This window comes from Ischnura elegans, chromosome 5 (assembly GCF_921293095.1).
Source record: "Ischnura elegans chromosome 5, ioIscEleg1.1, whole genome shotgun sequence".
NCBI lineage: Eukaryota > Metazoa > Arthropoda > Insecta > Odonata > Coenagrionidae > Ischnura > Ischnura elegans.
This window is the reverse complement of record NC_060250.1, coordinates 32,683,144-32,697,799: the sequence shown is the minus strand read 5'-3', so window position 1 is coordinate 32,697,799 and position 14,656 is coordinate 32,683,144. Positions and strand designations below refer to the sequence as shown.

Here is a 14,656-nt window from a genome sequence, read left to right as displayed (position 1 = left end):
AACAAATCAAATTCACCCCTTGCTGCATCTTACCATTCACTAAATTTTTGAAACTCCTAATTATTGGTCGAAACAGCCCACATACTTAATTGTAAATTATCACTCCACACTTTTTCAGGAAATAACATTTGTGAGAAAGAGAATAACCAAGACAGCAGATCCGGAAGTCTAGTAGAATTCATGTAATATCATCCAGAACTTTCGAAAGAGTGTCACACATCACAACACGCAAGTACGACTCTTATAGGCTTAAATATCTACACGTTTCCTCGCGCGAATTTTCATTTCAAATGATACAACTATGTATAATAGTTCAAGCAGATGATTGCTTGTAGTTTTTCGTATCCATTAACTTTTTTCCACACATAGCACAAATCCCTTTTTTGTAGGCACAAGCTTGGCAGTAATGTGAACCAACTTGATGTACCTAAAAAGACAGTGAACTATTAATATCGATGCAGTGATAGTAAATTTCCATTTCAAACTCTTAAGGTCTTTCATTACCTTTTGCCTGCAGATGCGGCAGCAGTCAAATTTTGCGGTGTATGGATTAAATCGTGCTTTTTTGGCAGTAAGAGCCTTATTCTCACCCACTTTTCGCCCTCCACTTTCCAAGGTATTTCGGGCACCCGACTTCCATGGGTCTGGAGTAATCACACGTCCAAGCTTCTTTTCACATTTGTCGCAAACCATCTTCAATGCAAATATTGAATATAATCGTTTAAAAAATGACCTAACTGCCAATTGTAGAATTCAACGAACTCGAGCATTTATTTCTGCAACAAAAAGATTGGTTGGTAATTACTCCACATTCAATGTAACGGCTGGCTGTAGGAAATCAAAATAATCCAAAGGGCGTTGTTTTGTCATCAATAAAAAGGCATCGCCGACCGAAACACAGTCATGATAACATCACCGTAACTGAACTAAAAATTGGTCGAATTACCCTACTTCTTACTAGTGTGTACAAGAAATTTGTGAAAAAAATACTATAGATCAAAGGGAAGGTTCCATTTAAAGAAGGTATCCTGAAGTAATTGAAACTTGCAAATCACGTTTCATAATTTTTAATGAATAAGAATGTGCGTTTACCTCCGTTAACCACCACAGTCCATCTTAATTCCAATATTTTCTTAATAGAACTTGCAGATGTAGTTTTTTAACTTGTCCTCACAGAGTTTGTATTACTAGTAAAGTATTTATGCTTGTCCTAAACAAAATAATGCGCTTATAAGATTGCTGATGTTAAACAGCTGCGTAACGCTTAAGTGAAATAACCGCCAGAAATTTAAATAGCGGAACTCTCACGAATTTTTAACAGTGTACTTTACGATTTCAAGTGTGAAAGTTAAGATATCTATCGATATTTCAATTTTTTACAATATTTAAGAATAGGATGCAGATATCCGCCATGGTATTATGTAATTTACTCGCTGTCAATTTATTCCCTCTTAAAAACAATTTTTTCGACGTTCCTTTCCTTTATTTTCAATTCGCCATTTTCATTTCGTTATTATACCTAAACTAGAGACTCACATTTTTATGAGGGTAAAACATTTTTAATAGACATTATTTAATTGGGATAAATAAATAATGGTCATATAGTATGAAAATTATTTATTTTCTTATATGTATATATTGTGACAGAACACGCGTGGTTACCGCGATCGTATTGCATGACAAGATTTCAGCTAAAAATCCCCGTCACACTCAGCTTGTCAGTGGATAGATTCCCAGACGGAATAACCTCTTTGCCGTTCCCGGAGGCATTTTTGGAGCCTAGATTTTAATTTGGATTCCAAAAGGGCGCCACTAATGCCAATTTTAACCCCTGCAGCCAGCTCTGCCATCAGTAGAGCAAGAACAGAACTCATCTAAGGGTATTGGATTCGATCCCGATTTGCTAACGACGACCAACTTTGAGTTCAGGCGTCGAACAGGCAATAATTTGAGCGCCCACGCTTATGAACATTAATGACAATCAACCATTTCAATAAATTTTTAAATAATTTGAATGTCCATTCTGTAACGATTCCTGATGTTTCCCTGTCTTCCCAGTTCATTTCTGTCGTATTTCATTTCCCAGTTTTCCCCCTTTGTGGGCACCGTAAGACTGGAGGGCCTGAGCAACCATCTCTTTTCACATTTAGTACTTGGTCGAATAATGCCGGATAATCACCTTCAATTAGCATTATTGTTATTAATATTTTTTATGTTTGTATAGAAGCTGTTGAGGTGTTCATAGCTGTGGACAAGTCCATGTGGTCAGAGTACAAAACAGTCATCAGCTTATCTGTACTTGCATGATGGCTTAATTTCATAGGAATCTGGAGCTATCTTTACAGTAAACTCTATGCACATACCTATTTTCTGATACATATATGGGGAGAGTGGTAAATCCACGGCTGCTTTTCTTCCTCCTCTTCTTCCTCAGTGACCCAACATCCTTCCTTCTGTCACAGTTTTTTCGGCATTCTCTTACTATTCTGTGTACGTACCATCCTTACCCTCTGTCTCTATATCTCCTTTAGCAGTTTCTTCTCCTCAACTACCATGACTTGCTTTTCATTCCTTTTCTCCTTGTTACCTTAACCTGTTCTTCTCTAAAATCGTATCTGGAATTCCTCAAGCCTATCCTCATCCTCAAGTTGTATCCATGTTTCTGCCTCTTACAGCACTACACTCCATTTAAGACCTTTCTAGCCTTTGTACTCCCCTAATCCATGCTCCTATCTTCAATTCTTTCTTTTTCATTAATGCTCCCTTTGCTATTGTGATAGTCATATATTTTGGAAGGCTGCTCATTACTTTTCAGTTCACTTAGGTTGTGTGCTACCATAGGTGGTCCAGGGGCGGGGCACGGGGGCATGTGCCCCCCCAACGTTAAAAAATATGCAAGATTTTTAATACGGTCCCGTTATCATTGTGTTCATTCGTATTACGGGGTATCCTTGTGCCCCCCCAGATCATAATCTTGGACACGGCCTTGCTTGTGCCTCCCCCAGAAAGAAATCCTGGATCCGCCCCTGTGTGCTACACCTCATGAAATGTCGTTTCAGGATCAGGTTTCTTTTGGAAAATAAAAACACTGGAAATGCATACAAAAAATTTGTGAACATAGTCTGTCTAATCTGAGGTTTTTCCATGAATAAATTTAATTGAGCCCCTGATCTCTTATTAAATGAAAAAAAGTTGGCAATCATACTGTTGTAACCAGTATGATGAACTAATCATATATTTTCTCCTTCTCCTTGAGCTCTTACTTTCTTACTTAACTTACATCCCCTTTTACCTTTACCTTTCGTTGCAGAGACACTTTAACCTACTATTGAAATAATCATGATGCTTAACTGAAACAATTTACATACTTGATTATTTACATAAGTGAGAAGGATTATCACAGAAGGTAGAGCAAACTATGGCTTTAAGGTGTCATTTGTAGAGCTGAGTAAGTAGGCTGGGAGCACAATATAGTTTTATTCAACTTTGGAGCATTAGTCCACTAATTTCCCTTGTTAATATTCATGAAAAATATGTTCGTAAACTATAAACTCAATTAAGATTGAGGACAAATATTGGGTGAAAAACTTAGGGTAAAATGATGATGTGTTCTAAGTACGTCACTGCAAACATCAACGATGTTTTTTACTTACGAAACTAATGTGGCTAATGAATTTTTACTAGTAGTACAGCAATTGTCTGCTAGTGCCTGTGGCGTTGACCTAAAGGTGGCAGCAAGAATTGGAAAGACTCGTTTGTATCCATAGTACATAAAAGTACATATAAGTGGTGCATATAATTAGCCAACTACATATGAAGATGGCTCCATGGTTGGTGACAAGATTTCATGCAGCATTCAAAGTACATCTTCAAGGAGTTTTCATAACTTTTCAATGAGGAGATGTTATTTTTTAAGTGGTTTGATAATGTGGAAAGTAAAATATATCAGGATTTAAACTTCATTTGTTTGAAATACCCAATCTAGACCAATCAGCGCCTTCAGAAAGAGTGGTAGATGTCGATTGGAACGCCAGTGACATTAATGTCTTAGAATACATTTTAATGCAGTGTAAGGCAGAAGCAATGGAGACATCTATGAATCAGAACCATGTAAAATTATGAGCCAACTTTACCCCTATGCATATCATATCAATGCGTTGTTTTTGAAGCATTCGACTTAATGAAAAGAACACGTGCATTTTTTAGAAAAATTATTTATTTTTTCCAAAAAAGTTTCATAACAAAATTCTCTTAATTTCTACAAAAATACATTAGCCTAAGCAAAGCCTTCAACCTGAGCAAATGATTGAAGGTTTTCTTTGTCTTTGCACATGAAAAACTTAAACATTTTTCTACAGAGCTGTGTATTTCTAATACAGGACTTGGACATTCTCAATTCAGAACCATCTGTTGAGTCACATAATTGAGAGAAATTTTGTCAAACAATCAAGAGAAAGTTTGTGTAACAATCGAGAGAAATTTTGCCCAACTAACGTTCATGAAGAGTAGTGTTAATTTGTATTTATGAAAAATTATAACACAGCATCTATGATATATCTTCTTGGCTTCTTGATATGCAATATCCCAAGTGTACAGTACATTGGAATTGATTCCAATAAATGTTTTGTCTAAATATCCAAAAGCAGAAAATCTATGTCCAAGCTTGCTTTCTGTTCAGTCATTAGATTTCAATTGGAATATTTGCATATCTCACTTTAATTTAGGCTTCAAAATATGCCTATATGGAAGACATTGCCATTAGTTGATGACCACAATTCACCTTTGGAGTGATCATTTTAATATCATCCTTGGAAATATTATTGTACTCCTCTTTAATGTATTAAGTTAAGCAAAAGGAATCTTTGCAAATTCCGATGACTTCTTGATCCACACTTTGTGGTAATTCTGGTCACCTTTGCATTTTCCTCTCTTGGTCAATAATTTTTAAGGCACTGTGAATGTATTATTTATTCCTGTTGCTTGTACTGTGTGGATGATGTAATGGCAGTGGTTATCTGAATCCTTCGTTAGAGATTTCAGATTATCATTTCCAGTATTATGTAATTTTCTATAAACCAGGAAATCAACTTCCTTGGCCTACTTAATCCCAAATATCACATTGTAGTTGAGTTCAAGATCTTAAAAATGGTTGCCAGTGTCCAAAAACTTATTGCAAAAATGCAAAGGCTTCTATCATTAATATCTAAGATTCTTTTGTTGTATATTCTTCTATTATGTTCAGTACGGAGGTATAAGAACCAGTGCATATTCCACAAAAGCCAAAAATCAAGATAAATATATTTTTATACAAGACCCATTTTCCATATCCTAGGCCATGTCCATCTTTTGGCTTAAAATCTAATGGCAAGGAAAATTCATCTGCATTCTCGTAGTATGGAATGAAGGATGGTTTGTCCCAGTACATTACAGTCTCTATTATAGCGGGAAGTACAATGCCCAGTACTGAGAAGCAAAGTGCTCCAATTAGTCCCATGAAAGGGCCAATCGTTGGAACTGCTACTGCTATAATAACTGTAAATAAGGAAAACTTAATTACTTTCTAGAAAAGAGGTCAAGGGTTCATTAATAAAATTTATTTTAATTGGCAAAATGTATACCAGTTAACACACAAAATATGGCCATGATTCGGCCAAACTTAGTTTCACCTGCGGCAGTTATGGCTATGGCTCAATGCATTAAAACTGTCTGACAGCCTAGTAATGGTTAACCACTGCTCACGATGCCTATGGAAGCACTACTGTATGGGGCCATGCTGGTATATAGGGCATAATGGGCACATGTATGCATGCGATGCTTACGCATTACAATATGAATAGTGTAATACTTATGTGTACAAGTAAAGAACACAAATATTATTTTAAGGTTGCATTATAATACATATTTTAATTATAAGATGAAAATTACTTCTATTTAAAATACTTTATAAGTATTTTCTGATACTTTGGGATACACATAATTCTAATTATTTGAGATGATATTTCAAAATTATCGAAAAATTTCAAAATCTAGGGAAAGGTGAGCCAACAAAATATAGATCAGTCAGCTTGCCAGCATAATACCCAGATTTGAAGTTAAGCTGTTTTAATATGTGATCAATCTAAGCTTCATTGTTGATGTTATTGCGCATTAGATCAATGAATTATCGATTAACATAATTATCAATGTTTTTAATTTCTTTTGGTGAATACTATTGGTACATATATTCCTCTCGGGTTCTCAGCCAGGTTAATTCTGTTGTATAAGCCGACATTTCGAGAGGCGACTTGTCTCCTATCTTCAAGGCTGTGTTACTCTTTGAAAGTCCAATTTCACACTGAGCCGATAATTATCCTTGGTAAATGGTCATGTAGGTTCAGTGTGAAATTGGACTTCCAAAGTGTAACACGGCCTTGAAGATGGGAGACAAGTCGTCTCTCAAAAAGTCAGCTTTTACGACAGAATTAACCTGGCTGAGAACCAAAGAAGAATTCATCAACATAATAATCATTAATTGTTTCAAAATTGAGTTTTTTTACGTACACAGAGAACCACTTTCAGGTATATGGGAGCATAAATTCATGGTTTTCCCAGAGCTCCATGGAGTGCCTGTTAAAAAACTCAATTTGTTTATAATCAGGAGAGAAGGACTTATCTGAATAGATAAATGTTGACTTCTGTGACAGCCATATCTACCCAAGGGTATTTAACATATTTGCAGAGGGCCCACCAGTGGGTCACATTCGACTTCCTCCCTGCACAATAGCAATTTCACAGTTTTTTTTCATTTCGTTGCCGTATAGCAAAATGAGAAGCTGGAGACATAAATCATGGTGCATTCATACAATATATGGACCCTGTGTGATTTGACCAGAAGTTGAGTGTGACCCACCGGTGGATCACATTCTCGCCAAACTGAATGGTGCAACATAAAATGAATGACCATCCACAACTCGACCCTTCTTTACCTCCGTAGGTTTGCAATTTTGTGAAAAATGCATACATTTCATGCGTTACACCACATTACCTTCTGAAACTTCTGAAAAGAGTTTCTCAATTGTGAAACTCTTAACTGCATTAAAGTTGACAAAAAATTGGATTGGATGACACTCTAAGGTGGCTCCATCGAACAGACCTCAGTCTAATACAAAATATAGTTTGCAAAAACCCAGAAATTATTAGTCCCAAGCCCCGGCAGTGGGCAAATCTCAGTTAATGCATTTCAGTGGAGTTTACTGGAGTAGGTGTTGATTTTTTAAGTACATGAACCATCAAATTTAAAATCCAGGTTTGAAACCTAGTCAAGGCGAATGATTTCCAAGTCTTACAGCACCATGCTGAGGGCACCCTGAAATAAAGGTCCTCCAGCATAGCCCCTAACTCTTAGAGAATCCAAATGATGGCTACCCCAATTCCTCCACTTTCCCTCTCTCCTCGCTTGTCAGTGGAATGCCCCCACATGCGGCGCCACCTCAAAGCAGTGGCTAGAATATGAGCCTATGCAAAACTCACCATGTGGGCACACCATGCAGAAAGAAATATACCAGCGTCTCCCACCAGTCTGAACTTAGGAAGGGAAATCAACTCAGCGGCAAATGCATTAACTTAGACAATAGTTATTTCAATGTATTTCCGGAACAAAAGTTATTCTTTGCATAATGCTCCTTGAAGTTGTACTATGGTCTATTTTACACTTTCACATTGCAAGAACCCATTACTGGCCAAATACTTACTGGAAGCCACAACTAAACTGGCACGAACTATACATTCTCCCATTAATGGCCTGTCTGCAAACTTCTCCTTCAAGGACCCCCATGCGATCTCAAGGCAAACAAAGAATTGTAGTCCATAGGTGCAAAACACTGCCACTGCCACCATAATCTTCACAGTCTGTGCCAGGCTTTAGAGAGAAAAAAAGGACATTAGTTTTCAAGCATATACATAAATGAATCCCATTCTATAGCCTGTGAAACACAAGCTACCAATCATAATTACTTGTGTAAGCTGGGAATATTAAATTCTTCCTCATAACTATTTATTAAAATATGTTGAAGAACTAAATTTCATGTCATCAAATCTAATGCAAAAGTATGAATATTGAAAGCGAGCCAGATCAATATGATGAATTAGATGGCCATTTTATCTAGGAATAGTATGGGGTGTTAAGGTGGCCATTATAATATAAGTTGAAGGAATTTCATGGACATCCTGAGGTGCAAAATAATTTGCCTTGACTGAGTGCCATACCCAGATTCCCAATACTCATGTCAGTTGATCAAACCTTTAAAACTCTTAAGGCTTCTGCTGACTAAGTGGAATTATTTTTGGAGTCTTGAGTCTTAGTCATAGCAATTAGTTTCGCACAGAATTTGCATGTATTGTATGCACTTACGCGTGACTCGATAAAGATATGTAAATATTATTTTGGCAAAGATATGTATGCCACTGGCTAATCTGCTGTTACTTCCTGCAAAATTAGGAATTTTGGCACATTCAACCTGGAATTTATTTTTCAAACATTCATGAAAAGGGGATGAATTTTTCTGCTCCTCTAAATATGGTCTTTTTAGAGATGCCAAAGTGTATTCCTCAGTTTCTTAGCATTGCAACCTGGATGTACATTCACGTATTGCACTGAACGTCTTAATAAAACACTGAAGATATATGGCGACAAATGAGAAAGTACTGACTGATCGGGGTGATTATTTTGACTGCTATGGGATATTTGCAAATGAATGGCTTTTGCACCAACAGATGACATTAGCTATGAAAATAATCATTCTACTTAATATCCCAACTACTGGTAAGTATCTACTAGCTTCACCCCTTAGTCAACATCCTTTGAAATTCATTTCAATGGATTTTACTGGACTGGATATTTTAAGTATATGGACCATCAAATTTGAAATCCAGGTTCGAAACCTCGTCAAGGTGAATGGTTAACATGGGAAATTCATATGAAATTTACATGTGCAAGTGTCTTAATACAGTCAATAGTGGCGTAAAATGGCAATTAATCATACAGCATTTGTGTAATCCTTCAAATTTCTCTATTTGTTTTATTATTAAGAATAATAAATTTGATAATTTGTGACCTTTTTAGGGAAAAAGTAGCCTGCTAATAGGGTGGTTTCCTATTTTTTTTTAATTGCCTTAATCAAAAGATTATTTCTTCTGGATTACGTATTTCTAGCTTATAGATTTTTAAATGACGATATCTATTATTCACAATGAAATGAAAAGTGTAAATTTTCAAGCCAGCGAAAATGCGACGGCTAAGTATGAATGCTGGGAAAAGCCCGTGTGACGTTATTCTGTTCATGGCTGCTGCCAAGTGAGGCCACCTTGGTGCAAGGCTATGAGCGCTGCCACGATGCAGGCTGCTTGCAGGTAGCAGAGTACCCTGATAGCAGGTAGCACTTGGCTTAAATAAGGATTATTAATTCCCTATCAAACGAAGGAAACTTTCCGATCATAGGCAATTTTAATAAGTGATTATTAAGAGAGGTTTCCCTGAGCTCTGTGCCACATGCATGCATTGGTAATCTCAAGCAATGTAAAACTCCTATCTGCTCGTATAGCATCTAGGTCCCTGTGACATCACGTGGAGTGGCATCGCATGGGTGCCAATCTGGCCTTTTTCAAATGAGGTTAATATTGACCATTAATATTTGTCTAAACTGGGATTTCTAAAACTAAATAATTTGTATATTATGAATACACTAATACAGGGTGGGGCAGATTGGACTCCCTAGTTTCAGACAATCACTGTAGAGTGCGCAGGTGTGTTAGCGGGGTGGGAGTAGTGTCGTTTGGTGGGGGAAGCGATGCCATTTTTTAGTAATCGCCATGAAGTGGTCTGGTGAGCATCATGGCTTTGTCATAGAAACGTTCTTTATAAACAATAATGGTGTATTGGCGACGCAGAGGGCTTTTCGTAGGCAGTTTGGTTTGCCTCATCATAACAAGGTTCCTGATGCAAAAACCATTAGGAAATGGATCACTAGTGTGCGGGCGACAGGATCTGCACTTCCTAGAAAACCAGCCGGGCAACCTAAAAGTGTTAGGACACCTGAAAACATCGTGGCAGTGAGAGCATCCATTGAGCAGTACCCATCGCGCTCTGCGCGGAAACATGCTGCTGCCCTTGGAATATCGTCCAGAACAGTAAGGCGAATTTTAGAAACTGACTGTCACTTACACCCCTACAAGATGATGGTCGTTCAAGAATTGAGTCCACAAGACTGAAACGTACGGATGCTTGCAATGCAATTTTAACCTCTGTGCAACCCGACGCTATTCTGTGGTCTAGCGATGAAGCGCATTTTCACCTCTCCGGCACAGTTTATAAGCAAAATTTTCGGTACTGGGCAACTGAAAATCCTCATGAACTTCACCAAAGACCTCTTCATAGCCCCAAAGTGACAGTTTGGTGCGCCATGTCCTCCATAGGCAATATTGGGCCTCACTTTTTTGAATCTCGAGGTTTAACTGTTACTGTTATCTCTGAGCGTTATTGTGAAATGCTGGAGAACTTTTTTCAACCTAAAATGGAAGAGTATGGTCAGCAATATGACACGTAAGCCTTTTGGTTTCAACAGGACAGTGCCACGGCTCATACCGCCCTTCGTTCACGCCAAGTCCTGCAAAGACAGTTTCCCGGCCGCCTGATCTCATTACGAGGCGATGTTCCGTGGCCCCCTCGCTCCCCGGATTTGAGCCCATGCGATTTTTTTCTTTGGGGATATCTCAAAGCTGAGGTTCACAAAGTTCGACCAAGGACCTTGGAAGCTCTTAAGGAGGCAATTGCAAATGTCATCATTGGAATATCAGAAGATATGCTGAGAAGAGTTTTCGAAAACTTTTTTGAACGACTCAATATGTGCATCGCTCGCCAAGGTCGTCACCTGGATGAACAAGTTTTCAAATTCAAATAAAAATAAAATGGCATTGAATGTAGTTTTGGGAAATATAAACGTTTTAAAACTATCTTTGTTAGTTTCTTCACAATTCACCCGTCAAATCAGGGAGTCCATTCTGCCCCACCCTGTACATAGTGGGTAATGAATTGCAATCAATGCCTTTAGTTTTCTTTGATGAAGGAAACTACCCTATTGTAAAACTGAATACATAATTAGTTTAAATCTCTGCGATGTTATTAGCTTCTGATAGTTTATTTGTGACATAAATCCAGGCCTTGACCGTAAAACTGTAAGTTGACTAATGATAATGAGTTCTTTTTCAGCAAAATGTAAGACTCATAAGATTATATTATGTTTGACTCCTGAGTTTAAGTTACATGCACCCTTAGATTTTCCAAAAATTTTAGAAAATTTGTCTGATGTTAATGAATATTTACCCTTCTTCTGTGGGGAGGTTGAGTGTAATGGCTCCTTGAGTTAACTCTCCATACCGAACATAACCTATAAATCCAATTGCTGCATACACAATTGTCACAAAAGTCATACCAATGTTTAACACTCCACATATATTCCATATCCTGAGGAAATGAGGAGGGTTCTTCATGCTATTCTCTAGTGGCATCATCTGTAATGAACAGTTACACATCATTTGTAACTACATAGTATGGAAACGTTGAACACTGTTTAAGTCTTCATTACATTCATGAGAAATGATATAAATTTGTACTTTTCTTTTATCAATTGTTTTAGAAGTGTTCCCAATAAATTTCTAGTTACATTTAGGATTCCATGGTGGGTACAAGATTCAGAAAATGAACTCTTACACATGTAGTAATACTAATTGTCTGGGATGTTTGCCACCTTCCTCAGAGTGAGGACTTCAATTTGAAGGTTTGCAGTGAAAATTACTGAAAGTTCAGTGTTGTATAAGTTATCTCTCTTTATGGGCTCTTTGTTCGAATTTGGGCATGTTTTTTTCTCAAATGCAATCACTGATACAAAAATAAATGAAGGTCTCTCACGCCAAGTTATTAGGAAATACAGGCAACTGCAGGCAAATGCAACTTACTGTAGGTGCTTACCATGCAGTGGACATAGTTGGATATCAAAGGTAAAGGGTAATTTATACCCTTAAAACCAAAAGAAAGTTTTTCTCCTAATGATGGGGTTGATGAGCTGCTGTTTGTTCCAGAGCTTCTTAATGAGACACACCGATTCAGTGTGTTCATTTTTGTGCCACCAGAAAATCTCCTTACATATCCACTAGGGGACCCTTGCATTACCACTTGGGGATCATGCATGCATTATTGAGTGCTAATTTGGCTCTTCCTCCCTTGCAACATTTTTTCTGGATCTGTCTCTGGCTGATAATCCATAGCCACTCATATACAAATTTGATTCTTGGAACAAGCAAATTCACATTGATTGATGAGAAAACATTTGTTTTGTGGCTACTTGTGTCCTCCTTTTTACCCTTGAGCAGGGGTGGCGAATCTTTTGGCAATTTAGGGCTAAAGTATATGAAATGGGAGTACATATGCTCACTTGACTTACATGACCACCCAACCCATTGCCCTTGGTGCCCCCCCACCACTATATTCCAAAATGCTCTGCATGCCACTTTGTGCCAGGTGCCACAGGTTTGCCACCTTAATTAAGGAATTACAGTGGGATATTTTTCTTTATAGTCAAATAGATTATCTATGTGAAATCTACAAAGTTTTTCCGATTCAACATGAAGCAATTTCACGAAGTCATGCCTCAAATATCCATTTTATTATATTCAAATGCCTAAGAATATTTTCTCCTTAAAATAATTTAAAAAATCTGAATTCGTTCAGATTTAATGTAAAGAAGCACTTAAAAAATAAACTTACCACACCAATTGCCTCCATGGCAAAAACTGTTATGCTGAAAAACTGTGGCAATCCAGATAGTGGAGCTATGAGAGGGGTATATTCAAGTGCTGATTGGTCTTGTAATAGGTAGTAGGCAGTGATTCCTAATCCAACCACCATGCATAAATTTGCCACTAAAGATACTGGTGCCAACATTTTAAGGTTGGGCGTAAATCCCAGGAACATTAGAGGAACCAGTAGGGCAGCAATGTAAATCCTGGGATCCATAGCAGACTCAGTGTAATGCTCTATGACCTGAAATATGATGCCATAAATTTCTTCTGTGATCAATGGATTAAATAAAAACCCAGGAAATATTAATTATATATTAGCAAATAGTAAGTACCTGCTGAATACTATTTCCTACAATAACAGAGTAAACACACAGTGTTCCAAAATATGTCAGAAAAAGCATCGTCATTACTGTTAACCTGTAAAAAATAATATATTCATGTTTATTTTAGTTGCAGGAAAAGCAAAATAGAGTCAAATGCAATTATAATTTTCACCAAGAGCAGTGGATATAAGCAATATTGATGATGAACTTCTTTTATTTTTAAAGGGATTCTTTCATGTTCATTATTCATTTAGTTTATTTTTGAATATCATTCATTTACTGTAGTTAAATCTTCAGAGTGTAAGATGATAGTCATTAGATCGATTGATTAGTTAGTTTGAGATATATATTCCCAGTATGGGTTATTTTATAGTATTGATCCTATGGGAACGCTATCTCAATGTAGGGTACTGATAAAGTGAGTGAGAAATAGATTCATTTGCTATTAGCAATTTCATCAGCCGTACTACTTCTTACACATTTGGTCAGTTTCCTAGTACATGGTTAACAAAATTCCTTACTGGTGATACAAAATTGAGGGATAATGTTCACACTCACTTGCACAGCCTTGCATATTTCCTCATTGACTCTGGTCCTCTTGTAAAAGCTGTTTCTCCTATTCCAGCAAATGTTAACATAGGAATTTGATGCCTATAATATAACTCATGGGCACATTTTACCTGGAAATTTTTTAAAATAATTAAGTATATCACAGCATCTGTATAATTAAGAATTTTGAAATGTGACTTTTTCCACCTTTTCAAAACTGAAATGAACATAATATTCATTTATAGTCTGTAAGAATTACATTGTTCGTAAACTTATTTGTTTAGATGAGTTCTCTGGCCACATAAAATTTACAGCTACCCAGCTTTTCTCTGGTTGAAGACAGCCCCCAAATTCCATAATTACATGTTAAGATACGGCTGAAAGCATTTAAATTTGTGAATTTCATTACAGAGCGGCAGAATATATGGCATATAGGTCCAATTAAGGAGTAATTATTATTCTTTGACCCGGAAAATTATGTAAGAAATTTTTTACCAACCCCAATTTTTTAGCAGAATTTTTTTTGTTTAAACAGGCACTCGATATTCATGAAATTTTATGGGATATTATTTTGTAATTACAGCACACTCCCGATTATTCGGGCTAATGATGGGGAGAGACGGCACAAATAATCGGAAAACACGGATAACCCAAACTTTCATTTAAATTATCCAGCAATTTTCATGATTTACCTGAAACAAACTATATATTATTATTATTTATGCAGTTAATCTGTTATTTTAGATTACTTCCCGGACTCATTGAGACCTTTCTTCACCAGTTCGCGATCTTTTTACCGGCGATAACATGGTTGTACTCGTATCATTAATGCTCGCAAGTTGCCCGGCTTGCAACTGCTGCGGGACATGTATCCGTGATCACGGAGCGCGGTCGCGCACTGCAAGGCTTGGAAAACAGGAACACGGTGTTACCGTGAATGCAGCTATCACGCA

At 37.1% G+C, this 14,656-nt stretch overlaps 2 protein-coding genes and 1 long non-coding RNA gene across 5 annotated transcripts in view; 1 reads left to right on the top strand and 2 right to left on the bottom strand.

The window, feature by feature from the left end:
• LOC124158674 overlaps positions 1 to 14,656 on the top strand; it is a 73,012-nt gene that overhangs the window by 3,317 nt on the left and 55,039 nt on the right. The window lies entirely within an intron of this gene.
• Positions 154 to 1,225, bottom strand: LOC124158673 (cysteine-rich PDZ-binding protein). Its single transcript, XM_046533893.1, has 3 exons — positions 1,093 to 1,225; positions 505 to 776; positions 154 to 427 (listed from the first exon to the last, which is right to left on the bottom strand). Exons 2-3 carry the CDS (start codon positions 691 to 693, stop codon positions 314 to 316), a joined length of 303 nt encoding a protein of 100 aa, XP_046389849.1. The 5' UTR covers positions 694 to 776; positions 1,093 to 1,225; the 3' UTR covers positions 154 to 313.
• The window catches only part of LOC124158672 (proton-coupled amino acid transporter-like protein pathetic), a 119,943-nt gene continuing 109,483 nt past the window's right edge, over positions 4,197 to 14,656 (bottom strand). For all 3 annotated transcript variants that reach the window (XM_046533891.1, XM_046533890.1, XM_046533892.1), the window contains 6 exons: positions 13,713 to 13,834; positions 13,164 to 13,248; positions 12,797 to 13,072; positions 11,357 to 11,544; positions 7,731 to 7,897; positions 4,197 to 5,532 (listed from right to left, as the gene is read on the bottom strand). In XM_046533891.1, coding sequence (XP_046389847.1) covers positions 5,204 to 5,532; positions 7,731 to 7,897; positions 11,357 to 11,544; positions 12,797 to 13,072; positions 13,164 to 13,248; positions 13,713 to 13,834 — 1,167 coding nt within the window. In that variant the 3' untranslated portion in view covers positions 4,197 to 5,203. The remainder of the gene's footprint in view (positions 5,533 to 7,730; positions 7,898 to 11,356; positions 11,545 to 12,796; positions 13,073 to 13,163; positions 13,249 to 13,712; positions 13,835 to 14,656) is intronic.